This window comes from Neofelis nebulosa, chromosome 9 (assembly GCF_028018385.1).
Source record: "Neofelis nebulosa isolate mNeoNeb1 chromosome 9, mNeoNeb1.pri, whole genome shotgun sequence".
NCBI classification, from domain to species: domain Eukaryota; kingdom Metazoa; phylum Chordata; class Mammalia; order Carnivora; family Felidae; genus Neofelis; species Neofelis nebulosa.
Genome location: NC_080790.1, coordinates 132,422,698 through 132,450,476, shown reverse-complemented (window position 1 = coordinate 132,450,476; position 27,779 = coordinate 132,422,698). Strand labels below are relative to the sequence as shown.

Sequence of the window (27,779 nt, the reverse complement as noted above, 5' to 3'; positions counted from 1 at the left end):
AGGAATAGGCTTGCTTTGCTCACTGAAACCCTGCAGAAAGCTCTGGCAGGCCTGGGCAGAGGAGATGGCCATCTGGAGTGTCCACTAGAGGAGGCCATGGTACCAGTCAGGGGTCTTGTTTGGCCCCTCCCCACAGAGACGCAATTTTGTCTCCTGGGGTTTCCTCCCTGTGACTGCCAGTCACCATGCCCCCATCATTCATTCTATCAAATCAAGTTGGTGATTGAGCACCAACTACGTGCCAGGCTTTGTGGACGGGCGGCAGGTAAGACAGAAGGCAGGTCCCTTCACGGTCATGAGCTCAGACTCGTGGTCATGATTATCGAGCACTTACTATGTGTGAAGCACTGTTCTAACTGCTTTGCAGGGGTTCATACTGTGCTCCCCAACAACCCAAGGGGGAGGTTGTATGATAGCTACGTTACCAATAAGGAAATCAAGGCATGGAGAGGTTTATTAACTTGTTACCGTAATGACTAAAATGTATTGACCACTTACCTTGTACAGGGCACTGTGCTAAGCACGCCCTCTGATTTGTCTCGGTGAATCCTTGTAAACACCCCATGAGATGAGTTCTCATCAGGTCTATTCTGCTAATGAGGAAATTGGAAGTCCGGGAGGTAACAGTGCCTAAGGTCATACAGGGAGGAAGTGACCCTTGGGAGAGAAATCGACTCCAGGGTCACCCCCTTGCCCTGACACGGTGTCGTCTGATGGGTGTGTGGAGCTGGGGAAAGGCGATTCCAGGACTCCACGAAATGTGCTTGGAAGAGGGCCCTTTCCCCCTCTACAGTCAATTCTAGAATCAATGCACCTTCAAACGTTTTCCCTTGTTTCCAGTCTGGCTCAGAGAATGACAGACTGACAATTTTCAGTAAGAACCTGGTACATAACTACAGGCGAGAGATAAACGAAGGAATGAGGGAATTAGAATTACTAGGATAAACCCAGGCCGGTATTTCAGACACACCTGTCGGGATACGCCACGGCCATGGCCATCCTCTGCACATCTTCTCCAACTTTGGACTGAGTCTCTCACCGTCCCCACCACCAGTTGGGTCCAAGATAGCAGCAGCTTTGGACCGGATGGACACAGGGGCCTCCTACATGGTCAACCTGCCTGCAGCCTTGCTCTCTAATACACCACATGGCAGCCAGAAGGATGCTGTAAAAACCGAAGCCAGATCCTGTCTCCCAGGCACGCCCGGCCCCCAGGGCACAGCTCCTTAGAGGTCTTGGGTCCTAGAGGCTTGGCGGTGGCCTGTCCTCCAGTGGGGACCCCGCACCATTCCTCCAGGCTCCGCCACCCTGGCCACCTTGCTGCCCACCAGCCCCCGCCTTGCTCCTGACCCACAAGGTCACACGTTCCCAGTGGGCACAGGGCGGGGGGGCGCTTCTCTCCCCGCGACGTCCCTCAGAACCCAGCTGCAATGTCACTTGCACTGAGAGGCCTTTTCTGGCCCTCCCATCCAAGACGGCGCCCCCTCCCCTGGTGCCCTACGCCCTGCCCGCCTTTGGGCCTCTCTCGGGCACACACCACACACTGGCATATGACCACATGCACCTGCTCACTTGTCTGGGATCTCTGTCTGCCACACTAAATGGAAGCTTCAAGAAGGCAGGCCTTTGTCAACTTCCTTCAAGCCTCCGGTTCCAGCACCTCCCGCGGTGCCTGGCGCATAGCAGACCGTCAGTAACATCAGTTAAATAAAGATTTCAAGGCAGGCAGCCCAAACTCCCACCTGCTCGCCACCGAGATCCCAAATCCCTTTGTCCTGAGATACACCTTAACAGGCACCAGCCAGCCTCCCTTCTCCCCTCTCGCAGACGCTAATCTGAAGGTGACAATTAAAAAGTAGAGAAGGCGTTACCAGGAAACAGCCTGTAGCCTTCTCCCATTAGCTTAACAACCCCTAAGCTTTGCCGCCTCTCCTGGGGCCTGAGGGGATGAGCACAGGTTTGCCCTGGGGGAGGGGCAGTTGCCCAACCCTGGGAGGCTGCGCACCTGGAGGGCAGAGGGAGAGGTCCAGCTCAGGGGTCAGAAATGAGGATCCCCAGCCCCTTCACCAACATCAGGGACCCTCCCTCTGAGGGTCTTGGCTTAATGAGGAAGGCTACCAACCCATATCGGCAGCAAGCACTGCGTACGAGACGAATACGTACTGTTTACTGCAAAAAGCCAAAATGCCTGCTCTTCGCGCAAAGGCAGATGATGTCATGATGAACAAAATGCAAGTTCATTACCAAAATCACTGTCTTTTTGTCATTAGTATTTTTTTAACTGATAAATATTCAGAGTGCCGTTCCGATCATGATTGGTACCTAGGTCTGCCAAAAAAAAAATGTTAGATGTGTAAAAGAGATCCTTCTACTCAAAAGTAATTAATTAGTATACAAAGTAGTACACTAATTAAAGTATTTATTCCTTTATTTACAGCCTCATTTATTCATTCATCGGGAAATATTTATTTAGTGCCTAATAGGTACCAAGGACTAATTCAAGAGCCTAGATTTTTTTCCCCCCAGAATCCCTACAGACAAAAAATAACAACAGGAAGGAGAATCAACATGAGCGTTTATGAAAAAGATCTTGTGTGCGTGCCAGGGACTGCACCGAGGGTTTTCTCTACGTCGCATTACCTAACCGTCCTGACCACAACGGGAGGCGAGAGATATCCTGTGCCCACTCGACAGATGAGGACTTGGAGGGCAGCAAGGTTAAGGAGCTTCCCTTCAAACACTGCTGGCCAGTTAAATAGGCAAGCCCTGCGACCCCATCCCAGATCGGCTTGGCTCTTAACATTTGCTTTTCAACAGCCTCCCCCGTTTGGTTCACCAGGCACCAGGCAATCCTATGTTCTGTTGAACACCCAAATGGATCACATCGCTTCCCTTCTGGAAACCCTCCCTCCCCTCACACTGAGACCCATATAGGGAAAGCCACACCAGACGTGCCCCCGCCCACCTCCCCTGCCTCTTTCTTTATACCTCCTCCCCCATTTTAACCTGCCCTGGCCCCACTGGGCCCCTACATATTCCTCAAAGTGGCAAGTCAATTCTGGTCGTAAGTGCTTACTGCTTCATTTGCCTGAAACATTTCTCCCAGATCTGTGCTCGGCTGGTTCCTCGTTTTTTGTGCAGGGCTGGTCAAGTGTTGGCACCTGAGGAATACCGGCTCTGACCATCCTGTATAAAAAGGCAACCCTCCCATCCCTCTTTATTCCATTAATGCTAGCGGGTTTTTATGAAATGCAGTTAGAACTATTTAATGTTGTATTATATATTTATTTGTGTATTAGCTTTCTGGTCTTAAAAGAATTATACCTGTGTGAGGGCATGGGCTTTTCTGCTGTGATACACCAGCCCCTAGATCAATGCCTGGCAGACAGTAGGTGAGCAGGTCAACGTCTGTTGAATGAATGAATGCACAAATGCACATCCATACACGTGAAGGAACCCTCAAGAAAGAACCGACTTCATATATGGGAGAGGGCCCGAGATTCTATTTGGAGATGCCAACGAAGGCAGCATCCTCCGTCAATGTTCTCAGTACCCTCCCCGCAGGCTTAGACTTCACAACAGACGCAGGGAAAGAATAATAGGAACGGGGCCCTTCCTTGGCAAATGACTATAGCTATTCCAGATAAAATATCACAATAGATTAAGTGTATGGGCTTTGGAAGCAGGGAGTTTAAAACCCAGCTTGGCCACTGCATGACCTTGAACGGGCTGCTCTGCAGGTTTCTCAGATCGCCATCAGTAATAGGGATTACGCTGGCATCTAATGCATGAGAATGTTAGAAGGATAAAACTTGGCTCAGACGTCCCCCCTGGGACAGGTCTCTCCCCTGGCCATCCACACTTGGATTGCCAAACTCCCACTCTTCAACTCTTGCTTTTATGAAACCACTGTCATCATGGAGTTTCTTTTCTATATGAAATTTATCTTTTTTTTTTTTTCTTTGTTAATTTACTTGTATGTTCTCCTGCTTCCCCTTCCTGGAGGGTAAGATCCCCTCTTCATCCTATTAACTGCCCCTGCCTCCTTCCCCGGGAAGCAGGTGACCAGAACAGAACCTGGCACGTAGTAGGGACTCAAGAAATAACTGCTGTTTAAATAGATGAAATATAAGCGCTTGGTAAAGTGCTTGGTATATATAATAAGCACCTCCATAGTGGGAGGTATTGTTATTGCCATTGTTGTTATAGTTGCTGCTGCTAGTGTTATAATTACTATCTATTGGGAAAGAAATGTTCTTTTGAGCTGGCACGGGGCTCCAACCATTCCCTCTTCATTCCCAGAAAAGGCTAAAACCCTACTCAGTGACTGGATTTCCAGTTTTAAAAACCAAAATGCACCCATGTCTGACTTCTTTCAAGCCCCGGCCTCCTAGTCTCATGATAGTTGTTGGTTGCTCATGGTCTGGCTATTCAGGGTGAAGATACACGACTGTCAGGTTTGACCCCTAATAGTTTCAGTGCACTTTCTCAGCCCCAGTCTCATATAATCCTTTCAAAAAACCTGGGCCTTGGGGCGCCTGGGTGGCGCAGTCGGTTAAGCGTCCGACTTCAGCCAGGTCACGATCTCGCGGTCCGTGAGTTCGAGCCCCGCGTCAGGCTCTGGGCTGATGGCTCGGAGCCTGGAGCCTGTTTCCGATTCTGTGTCTCCCTCTCTCTCTGCCCCTCCCCCGTTCATGCTCTGTCTCTCTCTGTCCCAAAAAAAAAAAAAAAAAAAAAAAAAAACCTGGGCCTTAAGAAGAAATATGATTACCCCCATCTTATAGGTTGAAAAGTGGGGGGGAGGGGGGAGAGCAGAGATTTGAGCGGCTTGCCCAAATCTATAAGGCAAAGAAAAGGAGTAGACCTAGGGATTTGAACTTGGGTCGTTCTGACTCCTGAACTCATGTTCTTACCCCTGAAGCAAGGTTTCTCTCTCGAGCTTGCTCAGGGCCGCACAATGAGTGTGGGCAAAGCTGGAACCATTACCCAAGTCACTTCCTCCTGTTCTAAGGCCCCATCCACAGTCTCAAACCTAACCTCAAGAGGGAAAACAAAAAGAAGCACAAAGCCATGGACCCAACTTCCTAATAAAGGAAACTAGCCGAAGGCAGCTCTGATGTAAAACATGCTTATAGCTTTTCATTTTGGAATTTCTTCTGTACCAAACGGTACCGAATGCCTAGAGGAGATTTACCTCTTCTCTACAGCATCCTCTTGGCCCAGAAGCTATTCATATCTCCCCCGGCCTATGAGAAAGGGGCTTCTGAATACATAGAAAATTCTAAGAATCTGATAAATTCAAGTGATTTAAAGTAAGCCCTTTGCAGTTTGTATAGAAATATTTACTTGCCGCTGCTCTGGCTTACCCAAGTCACTTCTACCTTATAGAACACCTTGACCTTCCGTGTCCTTTTTGAATTGTCCGCGTCACCAGATTTCATGGAATTTTCGTGATGCAGGAAAGCGTTTGGGAAGTTTCTTCCAAATTCATGACAAACAGAATGGCCGCTGACAACAGCTTTGATCTCCTTCTGCCCTTTGTAACTATTTTCATTAAAAACAATAACTGTGTTCTACCCACCTTAATATCTAAACTGTGTAATTTCCATAGAAATGACTTAGATGGAGCTTTAAGAAGAAAGCTCAGGGGTGATTTCAGAGTATTCATTCAGTTCTGAAAGCACTCAACTAATTAAGACCCGTGATCTTAATTTCTGTACTAACAGAAACTGCAGAACGCTGTCTTTTTTTTTTTTTTTAAATCCACCTTAGTATTATGGCACCTTTATGGAAACATGAGGCTTTTCCTTTAGCATAAATGGACACTACAGCTTTTCAATTAAATTAGTCTTTGGAGAGAGAGAGAGATGCAAAAGAGCTAAAAACCTCCTTAAAAATCTTCCCTGCTCGGCAACTTTTCATGTGCCAAGGGGAGATGTGTAGTTAAAATGCACTGCTATTTTCTTCTTACCCTGCCGAACAAAGTTTTCAATCTTGAACCCTGAGCTAGCTAGAATAACCTGTCGAGATTTTACTTTTAGTTTGTGTGCCCACGTTTGGGTTTCTAAAGCTATTTTGCACAAAGGGACGTGTGCTACAGTGTCCTGTGTCCTTGTCCATCCAGAGAGAACTTTATTAGGTAGACCCTGTTTAAGGTTGAGGAGTAGGTATGACGATACTGAAATTGTTGTTTTCGTTGTTTTTAAACAACACGGATAGAAAGGGAACTCTTAGAAAAATTCAAGACAAATGCTTTCAAATATGATCCAGGTTTTTTTTTTTCCCTGTGTAATTTCTTTAAATTCATTACCTCTAAAAATACCGATATATTAATAACAGGATTATCTGGCCGTGCCTCCTGAATTTTAATTTCTAAAATTTTAACCAATTTTAGGCCTTGCTTTGGCATCATGGCATACTGGAGGATGCCCAGAGGGCATCTTTTTTTTTTTTTTTCTTTCTGCAGAGGAAATGCAAAAGGTTCAGAGGCAACAAATGAAAATTCTACAGAACCATTTTAATGACTTTCAAGTCTCTTCAAATTATTTTATCACTTCACCCACAGAGTTTGCTTTGGAAACAAACATATCAGCAATTCCCACTTGGCCTCTCAGATTCCTATTCTGTGTGTCTGTGATGCAGACAAAGTCTTCAGAGGGGACCTAAGTCCTACACCCTCATGAAGGTCTCCCTGTTGAAGTGAGGGGGGGAAACCACCCCACTGTGGACACTCCAGACTGGTGTCCAAGTCAGACCCCAAACCATGTGTTTACGCAGACACTTTCCCGTGAGTTCGCATAGTCCGGAAGTGGATATACGGGCTGTGAAAGGACCGAATTTTTATTACCATTTCTTAGAGACCAGTGTTTCTCGAAACTACCTTTCAATTAGCATTGCAACACCTAAAACAAACGAGTGACTGAAAGGTCAGTAATACCAAAAAAAAAAAAAAAAAAAAAAAAAGAAAGAAATGGTAAATCCAGTGGAAATCGGCTTCTATGATACAGGCCGGTAAATATATGGTGTTTTTTGTTTGTTTGTTTGTTTGTTTCGTTTTGTTTTGTTTTTTCTTACTGCAATATCCAGGCAATCAAGCAAACCCTCTCAATGAGGTTATTTCTTATGTGGCTAGAATGACTAAGCTCATTTATAATCAAAGAGCTGCTCACCAAAGGTCACCCTAAGGAACTGGAGAATTTCTAACTTGAAATGGAATTTATAAAACTCAAAATAATAAAAAAAAAATACAAATTGTTACCAATTACTGAAAAATGGATGTAAAAACATCCAGGATGAACAGGCTCTAAGAAGGCAGGAGAATTGGATCTCCCTGATACAGACGACAGGAAAATATACTATGTATTCGTCACGTTAGAAAATGAAAATAAATTTCTCCCACGTAAATAAAAATAGAAGGTGCAGTCTCAACTTGCGAAGCAATAAAATTATTTGTGTGCCAAGCTTCTTTTAATACCACTGTAATTTTTTTTATAAAAGTCGCTCGATTTGATTGTAATTAAATATGTAATGAAAAAGCAGTGCTTCAGGGAAGCGATACAACCCTCTCTGTTAGTTTAATGTATTTCCAACTGACTTTGCATCAAACAAAAATGATAACTCTGTGGATGCCTGGTCTTAATATAGAATTTGTTAGGCCATCCTGTGCTTTTTAAAGGGAACTTGGGTGCACGCAGACACACCTTTGAAATAGTGGCACAGTCTTCCCAGACCTTGACATACCTAAATAAAATTGATGGTACGCATACAGTGACGGAAGGGAAGATCTAGTCTGGTCATTTAACTCATGTTAGCTAATTACAGACCCAGCACCAACACGAACAGGTTTTCTTCCTGGCTGATTTTCCTAAGCTGAGCTGCAGAGGAGCAGAAGTGTATCGTTTCCATGGCCTTAAATAATGCCAGGCGCAGTGCCCCTTTAAAACCTGCTCAAGTGAGAGAAGAATCCCCCAGCCAGTGGGAAGAGAAATAGATGAACCCAGGTACATTATCCGCTTGGAGAAATTCCGTCAAAGGCGTCACCTGGGATGAAACGAAGGCATAAGCCTCTGTGGGAGAATGTGACAAAAGGCAAGATGCTTCCAGGCACAGACCTGCTAACGATGCCTAGGAGGTATTTGTTGGATGTGAAGGTTTCCCAAACGGTAGCAACAGAACCGAGGTGACTGGGAGAAAAATCCGCGTAAGGTGGCAGAAAAATAAATGCATGGTGGTTCCGAGGAACGTTTCTACCCTCCTCAAAAGTAGCCTTCAATCTCCAACCCCCAAGCCTCAAGAAGATTTTCATCCTGCAGAAGTTTCTTCAGAGCCCCCTCCCCCTTCCCTACCTTCCACTAGAACTCCCTGTCACTTGCAATCTGCTGATTAGGGCTAATGTATTGTGTCCTGATATGGCAGATTAAAAATGAAATCAATAAATGCCTAAAACAAATGGGCTTTTGAGATGTCCCATTCAATCTGGGTCTTTAAGGGTGAGGCGAGAAGTGGGAGAAGGAAATCAGGAAGGGAGTTGGGGAAGGGACCACTTAAGTAATCAATTCCCATCCAAAACGCTCCGGTGCAGGATGCGGTTTTCCGTGGGACCTGTCCTTCCTTTTTCAGGGATCTGTCTTAAATAACAAGAAGAACCAGAACAGTTCGTGCTGCTGCGCCCCTCTGGGGGTGTGTGTGTTTATTTTTTCCATTCATCTGTTAAAAACGTACTGTTTGGGTAAGTGAATGGGGTCTATAGCATGCAGTATTTAAATCTGCAAGATGTGAACTTGTCTTTCTGAAGTGTGTTTAAATAAAGTGAGAGTGCCAGGGTCCCGACTCTACCCAGATTCCTATTCCCTGGAATCCCATCCCACTTGCCAGTAAATTAAACGTGAACTTCACCATGAGTGGCCTGCCGCCTCCCCACCCTGCTGCTACAGATTGCTAGGACCTCAGTGGGTTCACCCAGGCACCAGCTCTCAGTAGGCTGAAAAGGCTATCGCTGGGGTCAACTCCCGCTCCACTGCAGGATTCAGAACTGTCCCTGATGAATATGTTTCCCTTGTAAATAAGCTATGCCATTAAGGTGCAAATTGTAACTTTTAAGTAATGATTGCTAATAGTCTAATGTTTACTGCCACACAAGGACATTCATGAAAACAAAATCTGCATTATTCATCTCCATATTAAATAAACAAAATAAATTGAGGGAGCCATTCTTCCCTGCAAGACTTTCCTCAGATCTGGATTATCAGATAGTTTAGGAGAGTCAGCAAGAAGGAGACATTTAATCTCTTTGGGCTGGAAGAAGCAGAATCCTGCAACTTACGCGTACATTCGATATTCACAAGCCCCAAAGATTGTGCATTCGACTACAGTTGGCTGGCATTATATAAAAACAATAGTTCAGGGTGGTAAAATAAAATATATGTAGTACACATGTCCGTGTACAGAGGCTATGACAGATTGTAGAAAATAGAAGGGTTTGCAGCGTAAGTCTGCAATTTAAAATTTTTAACTACGCTGAATCCTGCAAAATACAAACAAATCAAAACACTGCTCTGTTTTATTTTACCTTTCTGCCATCTTCTCTATCTGCCCTAAAATGGATAGGGGGGAAAGATGCTGATAGAAAATCCCACAATATTCTCAGGTAAAAGTGGATGCATTTTAGTGGTGAGGGAAATATACATCCAAGGAAGCCAGCACACACACTCACACATACACAAACCCCTGGGGTACCATAGGCTGTTTTCTGAACTTTTTTTCTTGCCCGAAGTAATAGTATGGTGGAAAAGCATAGCTTTAGAAAGCCAGGAAGAATGACATTTCAGAGGGAAACAGAGGGAAATGTTCTGACTTAGCTGTTTCCTTAAAGAGAACTGCCTACCTCACATCCCTTCTTTTAAGGCGGTGGGGGGGGGGGGTGGGTAGAACAAAACAAATAAAGACCGAGATTCCCCATCACTTATAATATCATCTTGTTCATTCTATCTGCATACCTGCTTTATTAGAAAGTTCTGTAACTGATTCCCTGAACCATGGAACTTAAAACTAATAATGCAAAGAAACCAAATTGCCTCGAACAGTTCTTGGGAAAGAGTTTCAGCTCTGATTCACTCACAGGCTTTTTCTATCTTACATTATTCATTAATCAAGCTAGAAATCAAGCTTTCAACATCAGTCCATGGGAGTAATTACTTACAGTTGTGCATTGCGTTTAATTTCAGGCAGCGATAAAAGTTAGTATGGCCACAATCCTGGAACCCACCTTGTTCTTTTCCCTTCATGACCAACTACCTAAAGAATCCCAAAGTGGCTCACTTTACTCATGAATCGCCACCTCAGCTACAACGGAAGATAGCACCGATGACTTTGGAGGAAAGAAACATCGCATAAAAAAAAAAATCTGTTTTATTCATATGTGAGCAAATAAATACTGTAAGAAGGGCCTCCTTGCATGCAATAGGAATGACTCCCTTTCAGCCTGACAAGGGTTTCTGCTTTCTTCAGTGAAAATAATAAAGCCATGAAAACAAACATAAAGACACCAGGAATACAATAGGCTAGCGAACTGAAACTAGGGTCATAACTTTCAAACGCACACACACACTACAGTAAATAGACAAGCCAGTTCCAATAGATACCAGCTTAATGAAAAGGATCTAATTTAAATAATGTGATACAGCATTATGTTACTACACCTGGATCCTCATTGATCAGAGGATAATTGTAATCAAAGTAGTGCAATTCTGAGCAATGCACTTTTTGTAATGAGCTAACCAAAGGAGACATGTCCAGTCATTCTGGTAATTTAAATTACTGCCTAGTTGTTGATGGCCTTTACCGGAACAACAAGGGGGAAAAAAAAAAAGAGTAATTTTCAGGGCAGTATCACTTCTTGCTGGACTGTTGCCCAGAGTTTTCTTTTGGGACAATAAGGACGTTATCTCTAATCATCTAGCTACACGAAAACTTGGGTTGTTAGAGCTAGAAGGAGCACGCTTACTTTTCCTGGGTCTAGAAGGCCAGTGCACACCCCAATGCTGTCGGACTGCAAAACAATCTAAGTTTTAACAAACAAGCGGTTGAAATGTAGACACGGACAGGGGCAGGAGGGAGAAACGGTTTTCAAAAGAGGTAGCCAGAGTTGCAGAAAAGAACACCTCACCGACGAGGCAAGCTCTAAATATATATGGCACTAAGAATATTGCAATTATTTTGCTCTCTGGGAAACAGTTGGAAAACACACGAATCAAAGCTTTATAAATGATATTTCCGCACGCAATTTGACCCAATCTACGCGTGGTTACGGAAGCAATTCTGCGCTCTGGAGGGAAGATAGCTGGGGATATTTCAAAGCACATGGACTGCCATTCATGCTGGAACCAAGCCATGGTGGAGGATAAACTTGGTGGTCCAGCCTGTTCAGACACAAACACCCACTTTGCTCAGATTTGTGACTAACTTTGGATTTATTCTAAGGGTGGCTTTATAAAGTTTACAAAAGTGTTCCACTGAACTTCTTCCTAATGTTTCGCTCCCGTTACAACAGAAGGAAAAGTGTTTTGGGTCTGCCGAACACCAGCCTTCACTGATGTCCCCTAAAGCATGAAAGTAAAGACAGAGAAGGGGGGGGGGCGGTAAGAACTTCAGCTTTTTGCTAAAGCCCTGATTCAACAGAAGGACACAAAGAAATAAAAACGCCCACATTAAAAGCCAAACAAGATAATAATTGTGCATGTCTGGCTCTGAATCTAGAGGGCAAGGCTTGCGTCACTGGTACTCTGAGTTACCATGGTGAGTGATTTATTGATATATATCAAGAATGAATAGATCAAAGGCAGCGAGATGACAGGTGATCAATCAAATGTCAAATCAAAACTAGCAATCAAGTGGAAAGCTGATTTTTCAGTGGGTGGGTCTGGCAGGAGAAAAATGAACTTTCATATTACACTTCCGAGAAACAAAACCCCAGCATACTATTAAAAAAGCAATTAAGCAACCCAAAAGGAAAAAAAAAATCCTTTAGAAGGTCTATTGTACTGATCCATTAACCTGTTCCTCTTTTGGGGGGAGGGGAAGGGGTCAGTAAGGAAAGATTCAGATGGGATACCCTACAAATCAATTTACAAAGTTTGCAACTCTCTCTGGGCAAAGAAAATCCTGAGCTGTTTCAATGTTCTATTGGGCATTTCCCCTTTTCTTTTCTTTCTTTCTTTCTTTTTCTTTTTCTTTTTTTTCTTTTTTTTTTTTTTTAAGAGAAAGAGTGATTAGATTTCCAAGCATATTTAGAAAGCACATTGAAAGGTTCATTCCTTTCCTGGGGTGGGTTTTTTCCACCTTGGCGATCAAAGTTAGTCTCCTTGCTTGCCCCAAAGCCAGCCTGCAGCCCAGGGCTCTGGGCTCACACTTCGGCGCCCCAAACCCCAGCGAGTGCAGACGCTGTCCCTCGAGGCCAGAAGCCACTGGCACTGACCACGCGGAGGGATGCGGGGGTGGAAGGACTGTCTCCCTACCCCGCACCCCAAATCCACAACCCAACTTTGGCCGGAGAGGCAAGACACAGACTGGGAGAAAGTTAGGGGTGGGGTAGAGGGTGGAGGAAAAAAAAGTTTAAGGAGGGAAGGCTTGGTGGGACAGCTTCCCCCCCACCCAAGCGGAGCCTGCAAAGGGGAGGATTTGGGAGATGGGAGAAGGAGAGAGAGGGGATGGGGTTATTCGCGGGGCAGAGAGGGGCGCGAACTCCCCCCACAGCTCAGGGGGTGGCGTCCTGGGGCACCCGGGGGCTGGGAGGGCGGGCGAGGAGCTCGGTGCGCCCCGCAGCCCCGAGGCAGAGCCGAGTCTCTTACCTGCCGCCCGCTTGGGTGCCTGCTGTTTCCTCCTTGGCATCGCTTTACTTCGCTCCAGTCCTACCAGCCCCGAGCCGCGCGCGGGGGCCCGCTGCTCGCTCGCCTCTCTGGGTGTCCTCCGCCTCCTGCCCGGTGGCTCCTAGGGCGTCACTCCGCCTCTGTCCCCCTGGCGATCCCCCCTGCAACTCCTCCACCACGGGCCAGAGACCCCCCTCTCCGGGCGGCAGACACGGGTGGCTTGTGCCGGCTGGTTTGAAGCAGAGGTTGGTTCTGCCGTGTTTGTTTGTTTGTTTGTTTGTTTTGGATTTTGTTTTCCTCTCTCTCTCTCTCTCTCTCTTTTTGTTTTTGCTTTTTTGGAAATTTTTGGTTTTTGGTTTTTTTTTTTCTTTTTCTTTTTTTTTTTTGGTGACTGTTGAGACACTTGATTTCTTTATTAAACATCCAAGACCGGGTTCGGATGGAAGGGACGAGGGGCGCACACGCGCCACACGCACACGCGCGCGTAAAGATAAGGGGGAAAAAAGGCAATCCTGGGAAGGTAGTGGTTTCTTCTTTTTCTTCTTCTTCCTCCTCCTCCTCCTCCTCCTCCTCTCCTCCTCCTCCTCCTCCTCCTCCTCCTCCTCCTCCTCCTCCTCGCCGGTCTCTATGGCGGATTCGCGCTGGGGGAGAGAGATCACTCACTGTAGATTTGCGGCCGCTGTCAGATTCCCGTCGGTGAATGATATGCGAGAGGACAGGAGCGGGTTTGGGAAAGACAGAAAATCTGGAATTCACTCACTCACTCACACACACTCACACGCACGCAGACACACACACAGACACACACACGCACACACACGCGCACGCACTCGCGCTTCCTCTCACACACTCACACCCCCCACATATGCGCGCACACACACACACACACACGCACGCACGCTCACACACTCACACACTCACACACACAAGACAGGGCGAGGCGATTCCAGCAAACATCGATCCCGCTGAACAAACTGAACATTAACAAACTCCTCCTCCTCCTCGTCTCCCCGCGACCTGATGACAGGGAGAAATTTACTCCCCAGCCGCAGAGCGCCAGGCAGAGGGAGTCTATTAAAGGGACAGCGTCCCGCCGCGGAGAGGGGCTGGGGGCGGGGACCCCGCGCGCCCGCGGCTCCTCGCGGCGCCCCCTTAGCTGGGGCGAGGACTTGCCCACCGCCCCCCCCCCCAGGCGCGGGGGACACCGGCGGGGGAGGGGGCAGGACCCGCAGGGTTGCGGGGAGGAAAGGGGGGCAGGGTGAGGGCCAAACTCCGCAGCTGGGAAGGGAGCCGCGGGGCGGGGGAGTGGGGGGGGAGGGGGGGGGTGCCGGGTTAGCCGACCTGCAGGGCCGTTAACAATACTTATTCGGAAGGTGAGAACTTAGGTAGGCTCCGGGCAGGCGGGGAAGGGGGACGGCGCCTTATCCAGCAATGACCTCCATCCCCCAAGTCTCTTAATCTGACCGCGAAGATGTACTCCCCACCCCCACCCCAAGTTCAACGCCCCCGCCCCTCCCGCCTTCCTTCTATTCCGTGGATGGTCAGAAAAGCAAAAAATCTCCCATCTGCCTCCTTGATAATTTAATCCCATATTCTCTTTGTTTTGTTTACATAGTATTTATTGAGCACCTACTATGTGTGTGCCTGTTCTGGAGACACAGAAGCTACAGAGAAAGGGAAGATCCTGGCCTCTTAGTGTTTATATTCTGATGGGGGAGCAGAAATGTCACCCTCAGATGTCCAGTCTTTGCATAAATGTCACCTTCTCCCAGAGGTCCATCTTACTTGAAATGTTCACTTTCACACACACACACACACACACACACACACACACTGTGTCCCATTTCTCTATTTTATTTTTCTCTACTGGTCATATCGATATCACATACATTATATACAGGTTTCTATTTTGTTTATTGTCCTAGTTCTTTTCTTGGAATATAGGCTCTGTTGGGAAGAGGGACTTTGCCTCTTTTGTTCACTGTTCCATCCCCAGTGATGGGAAGGGACAAGACATATAGTAGGTTCCCAATATAATATTTGTTGAATGAATGAAAAGCAGGCAAATACACAAGATAATTGCAGAGCGATAAGCTCCACGGACATGTTTAAGTAGGGTCTGTGACAGTGTCTGAAAGAGGGAGTAGCTTTAGACTCGATGAGGGAGAGGTCAGTAGAGCTGAGACAGATTCCAGCCAACACATGATTGTTGAGCCCAGTGTGGGCCAGGCCCCTGCCTAGGTGCTGAGGACAGGTCTGACCTGGACCCTGCCCTCAAGAACTCTCATTCCCATGGGAGAGACGACTAAAGAGACAAGTGATGTGTGTGGGGCAGGAGGTATACTTAGGAGGGCAATCGACTTGGACTTGGAGGAAGAGAGTTTGCTTATGAGGAAGAGCTTCATGGGGAGAGTTAAGTCTAAGCTGCTTCCTAAATATGAAGGAGCGAGGCAAAGTGGAACTCAGACAGCCAAAGCCTTAGAGTAAGAAAGCAGGCATTGTCCAGGGCTTCCCCAGACAGGGCTCTGGCTGCCTGCACCCAAATCCCCTGAGGCCCTTGTTAAGATGCACATTCCTAGGCCTTACCCCAGAAGATGATCTAACCCCAGCTCCACTGACATTCGGGGCCATAATTCTTTGTTGTGGAAGCTGTCCTGTGCAATATCAGCGTTTGGCAGGAACCCCTGCCTTTACCCACTAGATGCCGGACCCTTCCACCCCAGTCCTGCCAACCAAATTTTCTCCAGACCTTGTCCAGTGTTCCCCACCACCAGGGGACAAAATTGCCCCCTGGTTGAGGATCACTGCTCTAGACCCTCTGAATCAGAAACTTCTGGAACAGGGCTTAGGGAATCTGTGTTTTGAACAAGTGATTCTCCTGCTCACTCCAGTTTGAGAACTTCTGCTAAAAATAGCCTTTGTTCTTTCGGAGCCAGACATATACAATATGTTTACAATATTGTACTATACAATTGTATACTGTAACATAATACATTCTAGATAATATATGTTACAATATACAAGGACAATTGTATATTGTATATACAACTGTATACTGGAACATATATTATCTAGAATATATTATGTTACAATATACAATACGTATACGATATTATATGACTATAAAGCAAGCTCAGGCTTAGGTATTTTATAACTTAGGATTTCAAGGCACGGCACTGTTACCGTGGTCACTGTGATGAGGTTTCACCTGGGTCTACTCCTCACTACCCACCCCCTAACCACGTACCCATCACGATCAAGTATAATAGGGATGCCCAGCACTTAAACCCATCTACCTACTTTGCCCTCTCTTGTGGGGAATGACCTAGGGTGACCTGTTCCACAGATATTTTTCTGAATGGTTCTTTTAGGGGCTGTAGGAAACATAACTTTCCCCACCCTACTAGTCACATGCCATTGTCACTGTTTGTAAAGGGCTGATTAATCTTGTTTGTTGTCGAATCATTCTTAACATCCACACTTGGGGGGAGGCACGTGCTCATTTATCCCTTTCATGTAGGTGACACAAGGTAACTCGCCTGCCCTAAATCACCCAACTGGCCTCCGCCCATGACCAACTGTCACCCAATCCCGGCCTAGCCCTTAGGCAACTGAGGCACAGAAAGTCCTCCTGCCTAGTTGACAATGTCAGCAAAAGGGTATTAATGCTAATTCATTCTAATTCCCTCCCACACCTTTAAGGAGTAACAGGGGCCACAGCTTACTAAGTAAAACCCCCAGTCCCGCTGGCCAGGGACCACAGTTACAGGATCAGGACATACAGACCTAAGGCCTGAGCAGAAGAAAAGACCGCAGTTTCAGCGAGCTCACCGTGAATCCTCCCGGGAGGAGCCCTATGCCTGCTGACTGGGTGTTGGTACTATGTGCAATCATTTAACCGGCGTCTACTGTGTTAGGTGCCTGGCATTGCACCAAGTACAGGAGAGGCTGGGATGTATAAGATAGGATCCCTGCCTTCAAAAGGCTTCTGTTAAAATGACCTCCCAAAGACTTGGCGCTGGACCCGCCCTTGGAGAGGATGAGGAGGGAAATGGGTCAGAGTAACTGACTTTGGGCTATAGAATCTCTCCCCGCCTCTCTCCAGGGTTCGTCTCTTACATTCTTACTTTAATTTGTATTTTTCGCCCTACTGCTACTGTTGTAGAGTATTTAGCTTGGTTATCAGCAAGGAAGATTTTGTCTACCCCAGGTGGATGCATAACACAATGGTACCCAGATACTGTTCAGTGGCGTACACATGACATTGGAAAACGTGAATCGCACAGCGAAAAGGTTATTCCCTTTCGTTTCTCTTTCAATCCGAGAACGTCTCAGTTCGGTGCGAGGTGCAACTTTTATGCCTAACAATTGCTGACTTTTATTTCTCAACCAAGAAACCGCAGATCTCAGGCTTAGAAGCTTGGGAGGGGCAAGAGTTACCTGGCTAGACTCTTCAAAAAGTGGTTTGTTTTTATTGAAGTCACCCTAAGTTTTTACTTCTATCTTAGCGAAAGACACTGCTCTCCATTTATGGTAGCGATCTGAAGTTTGATATAATTTATGGGTTTAAAAAATAAATATAGCTAAGGAATGAGGGAAGAAATCATGGTTCAAGGGGATGTGGAGATTGCAAAATGTGAAAAAGGTGGTATAGGCATGACTAGAATTTGCAAAATACTTTGTTAAACCACAGACTCTGGCACTTTTGGAAACTTCTTCCAAGAGCTGGTGGCTTAGAATAATGCTATGTTTGGGTCTCCAGGGAACGTAGCATCCTCAGATCTAACACTCAAACTCTGGGATGTGTAAAGGCATGAATTGATTGGAATGAGGCAAGCGTATCTTCTAGAACACGGATTCCCACACTGGCTCAATGTCACAATCACCTGGGGATTTTTTTTCTCAAGGTAAAGAGGCGGGGGCACCACCCTAGAATTACTGAATGAGATCCCAGGGTGGGGCCCGAAAATCTGAAATTTTAAAAGTTCCCAGGTGATATTGATAAGGTGCCAGGCATGGGTACCTCCCCCTTTGCAGAAGCTGAATTTTGTAACAAGTGAATCCAGTTAGTAGAAGTCATTGCACACAAGCAAGAACCAGGGTGTCTGTTCTTGGATTCACACAAAAGGGTGGCTATGGAGCCCTCTCATTGCACCCGTGGACCCTGTGAACGCCCCCATTAAAAGCACATTTCTATCCTACTGATTTTTGTTGTTGCTAGTTTGCCTGTCTTATCACTGGACTCCAACCCGATGCAATTAAAACCACCACTTGCCACGTGCCTACCTTGAGCTTGGCACTTCCTGAATGAGTGGGCACTGGGGCAGCCCGTGGGATTCTGGAGCGGAGGGAGAATGCCTCAGTTAACGCAACACCTCCTATCCCAGCTCCAGGGCTTTTGTGGATTCTCTTTCCGGAAAGATCCCTCCCCCAGGTCTGCTTTTCCTCCTTACTCTAAACTCAGAGGTCATCTCCTTTTGCCCCGGCCATTTGTGCCACTCTTTGTCTTATCTTTCATGGCAGTTATGACCATCTGTATCTTCTTCATATATTTGCCTATGTATTATCTGTCTTTCCTAATTAAAATGTAAGTTCTGTTCACCTCTATATCCTCAAGTCCACCACAGTATTGGTGCTCAGTGAAAATTTGTGGACCGATTGAATACCAAGTGGAGCATTCTTGCAAAGAAGGATGCACAGAAAAAAAAAAAAAAGATTTTCTAGGGTGGTGCCCCCGCGTCTTTATCTATAATGAAGGCCCATTGTAGGGCCTTCATTAGACATGGGTATAGAGCATTTCAGCTTGTGCACCTCTTTTCCAAGTGATGCTGTCCTCCCTTCCCCAACTTCCCTCCCTTTTTCCCCTTTTCTCTCTCTTGTCTATTACCTCCTTCAGATCCCCCCTTAAATACCACCTCCTTCAGGCAGGCTTCCCGGGTGGACTCCAAGTGATTCAAACTTCTCTATCCCTGTCTTCTTAAAACAAAGAGTCATTATAGAGTATGATTCCAAATACATGAATAGACAAACAGGCAGAACCAATCTATGCTTGGATATCAGGGTAGTGGTTACCTATGAAAGTGAGCACGAAGAGGCTACTGGGGGTGGGGTGGGGGCTTTCATTGTTCTTAACCAGGATGATTGTTATTGAGTGTGTCCGTCCTGTAAAAATTAATTCAGCTGCATGCTTATGATTTATGTGCTTCTATACATGTACATAATGCTTCAATTAAAAAAAAAAAAGCAGTATTCTCAAACTTTGCTGTGTATCGCAGTCAACTGGGGTGATTGAAAAAACTCAATGCCTAGGTCTTACCCCAGACTCATTACATCAGTCTGTGGGGGCGGGATCCAGCCATCAGTATTTTTAAAGCCCCCAGATGATTCCAACATGCGGCCAAGTTTGAGAGCCAGTGTACCATACGATTTTGCCCTTGAGGATATAATTCATTGCTTTCCTCTTGTGTCATTTAACTCATTCAGGACATCCCTCTTACCAGTACTGTTTTGTAAAAACTTTAAGGTGGCAGTCTTGGGTTATTTTCTTCCTTCCCACGACACCTGGTAAGGCATCATATTGGTGGGGAGAACCAGACAAGAGGAAGTACCAGATGGATCATGGAAAGCAATGGGAAGAAAATAAGGTGGGGGTGTTGGGACAGAGGGTAAGGGGTTGGGGCAGGACAATTCAGAGTGGGAGTCATGGAGAGCCTTTCTGAGAAGGGAACATTGAAACAGAAATCTGGAATACACAAGGCAGCCAACCAGGAGCCAAGGCCTGAAATCAGAAGAGATTTCTGTGTTTCCAGAACACAAAGGATACAGCGATAGGGGTCCAGATTTTGAGACCCAGCCAAGGAGAGGGGAGCGGAATGGATGTAGGAGAAGTGGGGTGTGGCTGGGTCACCGGGGATATCATGGGTCCTGATATCAAGTATGAGTTTTATTCTCTGCCGTTGATAAATGCCAGTTCATTTATTTACATCCCGAAACAGCTAGTCCAGTAGAGTGGATTTGTTCAACCAACACGGAAGAGAATCTGTCTTGTTCTGCTTGGTGGGAATTTGCTCTCTGAAAACTGCCAAGGCCGGTGACAGTAGAGTCTGGAGACAGTCAGGCATTGGCAAGCTTGCTTCTAAGGAAATAGCCTCCAAAAGTTGGTGGGCTCTCATTTTGAAAACTGTTTGGATTCGGCTGGGCCTAGAATTTCACAACAACGATTAAGCACTGTGTGTTTCTCAGGTGGGCCCATTGCGGAGTGGGTGGGCCGGGAGTACAGGAGCCCGTGCATTGAACATACATCGCATTTCTCCCTTGGACGCGGCTACCTGCAGTGGTGACAGTGTTTTTGCCGGCGCGGAAGAATCCAGACCACGTCGCTGGCCCAGTACTCCATTGCTCGACTTCATTAACCACAGGAAGACATTAAGTGAATGTAAGGACCAGAACAGCCTGGAAACCATGTGAGGAGGAGCCTTTAAGTTCTGGGCTCTGGTATATTTTATGCCACCTCGACTATGCATCAAGCTCTCCTTCCTGGACTCATTAGAACTGTGTGCCCAAAAGTACCCCTCAACTCTCAGAAGCAAATAGAGAATGATATAATTCACTCTGAGAACACCTTTCTGTCTTATCCGGAGCATGTCTTATCTATTATGATTAGGCATTAGGCATCCTATTGTCCTGAAAATTTCATGAGATTCTCCCCTTGCTTGCTAGGATTATGTCAAAGTGACTTGTCCTGGATGCTGTTTTCGCCCATTAATACAACTTGTCTCCTCTCCTTAACCATTGCTGGGAAGGCCAACACAGCGAGGGAACCCACAGGCTTAAAATGGTCAAATAGTTCAAGACTGTTGCAAATCCTCTGCTGAGAAGGCCTGTGTTGTCTTGCTTTGGGTTCCCTGAGAAGCAGACCCTGAGATAAAGATTTGAAAGCGAGTACTCTGTTTGGTACATGAGCTTAGAAAACTCCAGCAGGAAAGGAGGAAAGTGAACACAGTAAGGCTATCAATATGCAGTGTGTGGTCAAGCAGGTGCTCACTGTGGGTAACAAACCTTAATCCTGCTGGGGAGTCAGTGGAGCTTAATGTACTTCTGAGATATCCCTCTCGAAGAGCGAGAGAGCTGGGGTATTTACCCGTCAGTGCCTGCCAGTCATTGCATAGATGTTGTTCCTGGCCTTCCCTGCAGGCAAAGAGCCACCGGTGCGGGTGGTTCGATGGGGGTGTGAAGAAATGGGCAGGGCACCAGGTGGGCACCCAGGAAGAAAGAGAAATGTAGATTTGGAATCAGACCTGCACTTGAAAAAAATATTTCTGCTACTTACTTGCTAAGACTACAACCTTGGGCAAGTTGTGTAGCCTCTCTGAGCCTCAGTTTTCCCATGTGTGAAATGGGGACAATTAAATGTGCCACCGATTCCATTCAGGGGCACAGAGAGGAATTTTAAACTAATGTGAAATCCACAGCATGACGCCCGCACATAGATAGGACTCCCAGGTCTTTGGCTTTTTCATTATAAGTATTCGTTCATCGACTGTTGTTCACAGAGTGCTTTCGGATATAGATATGCCTGAGGTCTAATCTAATCTGTGCTGGGGGATAAAGCGAATATCAACTCAATCGTCTCCACGTGCAAGGGCACCAGTTTACAGAAGCCAGTCAGGGGAGGTCGGATCCTTACGTGGTGAAGGCAGCAGACCACAGATCCAAGCCACTGGCAGCAGAAACCTGCAGCCAGTGCCTTCCTCTCTCCACCTGAATGTCCCGTCCTCCCACTGACATTCATGTAGCACCTGCTCCAGGCGAGGCACTGGGCTGGGTACCGGGGATGCGGCAGGGAGCAAGGCACCAGTGTGGTTCCTAAGGAACTTAAGAATCTAGGGCAAGAACAGCAAATTACAGTAACGATCGTAATAGTAGCTAACACTCAGGAAGCACGTGGTGCTGGGCACTGTTCTAGGCGCTTTCAAGTAGGAACCTCTCAATCCCTTAAAACCATTCCATGAGGCAAAGGGCTTTCGTTGTCCCCACTTTACGTATGAGAAAACCGAGGCACGGAGAGGACAGGCAACTTACCCAAGGTTGTGGAGGCAGCAAGTGGGGAAGCTGGTTCAGACCCTGCAGGTGTGGCTCCAGCCAAGGGCCACCAATGGCCACGCATGAGTCACTCTCGGTGGTGCTGTGGCCTTGTCACGAGCTGATCGTCCCATTACGTTCCCTGTTCTGCTCTGCAGTTTCAGAATTCTTCAGCGTTAGCCTGCGTACTTTTCTCCTGCAGAGTGAAAACAGATTCCTGGGCTCCCTGCAGGATCTCGAGGGATTTGAGTTGGTGGGATTTGAGAACGCGTATTCCTGACAAGCTGCTAAACGGCACCGATGCCGAAGCTCCACGGACCCCATTTTTTGGGCTGCCCGGTTTCCAACAGGGGTGATGTTTTTTCCTCCCAGGGGACATGTGACGATGTCTAGAGGTCGTCACAGTCTGGGGGGTGGCTACTGGCATCTAGTGGGTAGAGGCCAGGAGTGCGGCCTGATATTCACAGTGCCAAGGCCCCTCGCAGACAAAGCTGATCCAGCCCCAACACGTCAACTGGGCCGAGGCTGAGAACACCGGGGTAGGTAGCCCAGCCTCAGCAATTGGGACCTAAAGAGGAGTCGCCTGGGGGTCTCGCTGAAAACCCAGATTCTGATCAAATAGGTCTAGGGTGGCACCTGTGAGTCTGCATTTCCAAAAAGCTCAAACAGACACTGCAGATGCTTCTGATCCAGGGAACATGCTCTGAGCAGCAAAACCCAGGATACACCTTGTATAGGCACAGGTCTGGAATCAAAGCTGAGGACACAGCGAACTCCTAAGAAAGAAACCTGAACACCATCCTAAATTAGTTTGGAATAAAAGGAACTCTGAGTTTCAATAATCCTCTTAAAACTCCCTCTCCACCCCCCCCCCACCCCCCAAACCCCCCCCCCACCCCCCCCCGCTCCCCATAGCAAGATTTTTGGCCTTTAAAAACCTACACGGAGGCAGAAGGGCTCAGAGGAAGGAAATCTCCATTCCTCTCTTTGAGGCAGTTAGGGGCTGATTTAAAATGAGGAAGGACAGAGCGTGGTCAGAACTGCCTCGCTTCAGTCCCCAAACATCAAATCGAGTCTATTGTTGCCCGGGATCGCGGCTTCTTTCCAAGAGCCGCGTGCTGACAGTGGGGTCTGCCTCTGCCTGACTTTCAGGTCTGCAAATGTGAAATGAGAAAGTGGCTGTTTTTAAAATGGTCGCTCTCTTGGGAAAGGGGTATGGGAGAAAATGGACTCTGTGCGTCCAGCCCTCCAGAGATGGCACCCCGGCCCCTGTGATAAATGGCAGCATTAACAAGGTTTGGTTGAGAGGGGACCCACAGATTTATGACTTCCTGTCTCCGCCAGCAGATGTCATTATGGCTGACAGAACAGAAGGCCTTTCAAGAGCTCAGAGGAGGGGAAAAATAAAATAAAATAAAAGGCAGAAGCCAAAAGTACTGTTTGTTCGCTGGTGCTATTGTCGAGACTGTTATTTTAGGGACACGGGGAAGTTCTACATTGTGCCGCACGCCTTGTAATATCTCTGAGGTCCAGCTTTTGAAGGTTTAGGCAGAAACTCTCCCAGGAAGCACAAAGTTTAGCTTCACTCAAAAAAGAAAACCTTGCAGGGTTTCATTCCCGGCCCGTTTGTACCCTTGGACGAAGCAAACACTGCAGTGAATAAATGTATATTTTACCCTGGACCATCATTTTGATGGGTGTTTCAATATATTTGTTTTACAAATTCAGCAGCCTGTTCTGAAATTCGTTGCATATACGTACAGTTTGACCCATCTTAAAATGGTGTCTAGGATGTCATTGGTATTTAATGTGCCTCAATTTTTGGCTGTGTTGAAAAATGGTAGAACGTTGGCACTTCTCATCGGGCCCCAAACCCATATTAACAGGTACGGTAATTACAGGTCAATTTCACATTTTCTCTTAGTAATCTTCATCTGAAGCTTTGCCTTCTGTAGGTAAAGGAAGCGTTTTTCATTTTTTTGTTTTTTCTGATTGATCGTCTTATTTAAAGGACACTTGAATGTATTCTTTGGGCTCAGGTAATCAGTGCCCTAAACTATGGCCCAGAAGGAACAGCTCGGGTGACAGACATGGGGCTGTCTTTAGTCCCGTCTGCAGCAAATCATTCCCCGTCGTGGCCGCATGACGAGTGTCACTTGGCAGAAATGTAGAATCACGGAGGACTTCATGGAGGACAACCATGGGGGTCTCCTTTGCCCCTGGCCTCTTAAAAAACCAAAAACCCATTTCAAGCAAAAATCTGATCGAGGGTCATCTTCTATAATTAATTACTAGCTATCATCTCAGTGTATATATTATAGGGAATATCTGATTTTCGAAATAACTCGCAGGGATGAAAACAGCCACTGCTATAGTTCCTTTCGCAAACTACTTTGGAGTGGCGGTTGGTGATGTGTTTAACTAATCCAGGCTCTGGAGACTCACGCTCTGAATTCTTTTTCTAGCGCTTTCACTCACTACTTGTGTTGTTCTGGGTAAGTTACTTAAGCTGCTTCCTCACCTATAAAAGGTGGACAATAATAGCCCCATCTCTTAGCAAATTTTTAAATGAGGATTGAATGCAGTGTTTGTGAAGTAATTAGCCAAGGGCCTGGGCCAGGATAGGAGCTCAATAAATTAGCTATTGTTATAATGATTAATGTTAAAATATCTCCACTCTTTACTATTTCACAGGTAGACACACAGAGACATAGACTGATTCATTGGCCACCCAGAAAGGAAATCCAATAATTATAATAACATTAATTGTAGCTGTCATATATTGAGTGCATACTAAGTGCCAGATATTGTGCTAAATGCTTTACATGCAAAATCTACTGAAATTAATCCTTACAAAAACTTTTGGGGGCCAAGTATTATCCCTCCCATCTTACATATAATGAAATTCCGACTGGATCCTTTAAGCCAATGGTTCTCAAACTGCGGTGTGCGTCAGAATCACCCTCTGCAGGGCTTGTTAAAATAGATCTTGCTGGGTCCCATCCCCAGGGTCTCTGATTCAGTAGGTCTGGGGCGGTATGGGGTGGAGACCCAATGATTTTTATTGTGACAAGTTCCCTGGGTGATATTATTGTTGCTGGGGGCCATATTTGAGAACTGCTCGCTCGTTTAACTCGTTCAGGGTTGCACAATGAGTAGGTGGCAGAGTGAGTCTTCAAATTTAAAAATTTGCATAAATGGAAAAATGCACTCTTAACAAATACCCAGGTGACTTCAAATTTCCTGTTATCCGACTTTGGAATGCACGGCTGATGTGTGAATTCGTGGTGCACAATGGTTTGGACAGCTACTTGTTTGAGTTAAATATCCTGACCCATGAGGTTTCGCAGCACAAAGCAGTTCACAATACCCTCGGAGGAGAGGATTTCAGGAACATTTTTAGGAGGAGCACCAACGACTTACATCATCGCCACTTAACCACCCGGACCCTCAGCACCTCTGCTGGGGTGCAGGACAATGCGAGGGCTGTGACCCACTCCAGCTGGAGAACTCATTACGAGTTTCAAGATGGAGCCCAGCTGAGTAAACCACACCCGGATGCCATCTGTGCCTGAGAGGCCCCGTGTCCCCTTGGTCTCTGACCTGAGAGGACTCTCAAAAGACAGCCCACCTGGACATCCGAGGGTCCTGGATATGTCTCCACTGAATGTCTAAGATCCAGGCCTTTCCCACTGTATAGGTGAGCCTCTACCAACCAACCGGCCCAGGGGACCACTGGTACAGGCTCCCATCTAGAATAAGAAGAAGATAAGCTCTGGCTGACATTGCAGGGTTTGGGAACATAGAAGGGAGACCTCCAGAAGCACCTGGTGAAAGATGGGAATGGAGGCAGAGGATGCAGGCACAAAACCAAGATAAAGCCCAAAGTCCCTCAGGGGGTAAAGTAATCCAGCAAAGGCTCATGGGTACCTTCCTCATTTAGTTGCAAATGAAGAGAAGTGGAGTTCAAACACACAGGCAAGATTCACATCAAGGAATGTAAACACTCAGGCGCTCGCTCGAATAAAAGAGGTGAACGGAGGAAAATAAGTGGTGCCCCTGATGGAGACGGAAACTGGTTGGTGAAAGGTTGTGAATTCCTATTGCCATGAGGCAGGACGGAGGAACAGAGAACGCACTGGATTTCAATCAGGAGCCTGGCATTTTAGTGCTCTGTAGAGAATGGCCCTGCCAATCTTTAAGGACCCTTCCTTTTCTGACATAGGAAGATACTATTTCCTGATTATGTCCACTCACTCACTCATTCATTCATTCATTCATTCAGAAAATACTTGCTGAGCACATATCATGGAGCAGGTACCCAAGTACCCTTAGAGATATTGGGGGCAGGGATACACGGATCCAAAACCCTGCTCTCATGAACCCTATTCTCTAAGGAGAAGACCAAGATAAAATGAAGGAAGTCACGGTCTCTAATATATCAATTAGGAGGTGAAAAGTGGTATAGAGAAACATGAAGGAGAGAAGGTGATGTGCGTTGTTTCCATCCCCAACAATAATAGCACCATTGATAAGCATGCTTCGCTCACAAAGGATAGAACATGAAGTCAAACTGGCCTAAAGACAAAAGGAAAAATTTCGACTGCATGCAACTCAGAAGTCCAGGGGTTAATAGCTGTAATGGGCACTGCTCTTCGTCCTCCGTCATTTGCTCCATTCATCCGTTTGGACACAACCCGACTTTCACACCAGTATCTAACTCTTCCCTGTTTAATCTGTGTATTTCTCGAAAGCAGCCCCCCTCCTCTCTGAAAAGCCAGGGCATGAGCCAGTCAGCACGTTCCATTCTCCCCTGATGACAGTGATTGGTTCTCAGGTGGGCAAAGGGTCCAATGAAGCTGAGTTTCTGAAATTTTGCTTGGGATCTTTCATGTAAGATACCTCGAGGGGAGTAATGTTACTGGCAGCCATTGTGTAACCATGAGGAGGCCTGCCTCAGAATGTAGTAGAGAGATGGAAAGAAAAAAGCAAAAACACCTAGGTTCTGGATGATACTGTCCATCCATCGGATAACGCACTCTCAAATGAATTATTCCTGTTTCTAGATTTACAGTTAAAAGAGGCAAAAAACCCATCCCCTTTATGGCTTAGAGCCATTTAAGTTGGGTTTTCTGTTCTTTTAAATAGAGAGAGTCCTGGAATTAAAACATCTAGTTCAGAAACAGCTACATCCAAGTGCTCATCAATGACCTCAAAGATCTCTGCACAGTTTTCCTCCTGTGTGGGCTTCCCTCTCAGCCTGGCTCTTCCCATGCTGACCACCAGCAACCTCAGGCCCGCGTTGTTTTTTTCTGGAAATGCCTGGAAGGTTTTGCACTCATTCTGGCTGAATTAGCTTAGGACATGTATCGATTTCCAGACCAACCACTAGGCCAGGGGGATGGAATACTGCTGACCCTCTCTCGGGGCCAGGGATGCTACCTGGCTCACTAAAATCACATTGTTTGAGAGAATTGGTTCTTCCAAGAAAAATTAAGAAGTTGTTACCAGAAGGGTGAGGCATGGATGCTGGACAATCAGAAGCTATAAAAATTCACTATAATTAATATCTAACTTTTTAAAAAAATGTTTTCATGTTTATTTTTGAGAGAGAGAGAAAGACGGGGGTGGGGGGAGGGGCAGAGAGAGAGGGAGACACAGAATCCGAAGCAGGCTCCAGGCTCGGTGCTGTCAGCACAGAGCCCAATACAGGCCCCGAACCCACAAACTGCGAGATCATGACCTGAGCCAAAGTTGGTGCTTAACTGACTGAGCCACCCAGGTGCCCCTCTAACTTTGTATTTTTGTGCCTCACTTTCCCCATTGGTAAAATGA

General features: G+C 46.5%; 1 protein-coding gene across 6 annotated transcripts in view; it reads right to left on the bottom strand.

Annotated features, from left to right (window-relative positions):
• The window catches only part of TSHZ2 (teashirt zinc finger homeobox 2), a 455,675-nt gene extending 441,773 nt beyond the window's left edge, over positions 1 to 13,902 (bottom strand). For all 6 annotated transcript variants that reach the window (XM_058685993.1, XM_058685998.1, XM_058685994.1 and 3 more), the window contains exon 1: positions 12,846 to 13,902. In XM_058685993.1, the coding sequence (XP_058541976.1) occupies positions 12,846 to 12,885 (40 nt within the window). In that variant the 5' untranslated portion in view covers positions 12,886 to 13,902. The remainder of the gene's footprint in view (positions 1 to 12,845) is intronic.
• Positions 13,903 to 27,779: the final 13,877 nt, after the last annotated feature.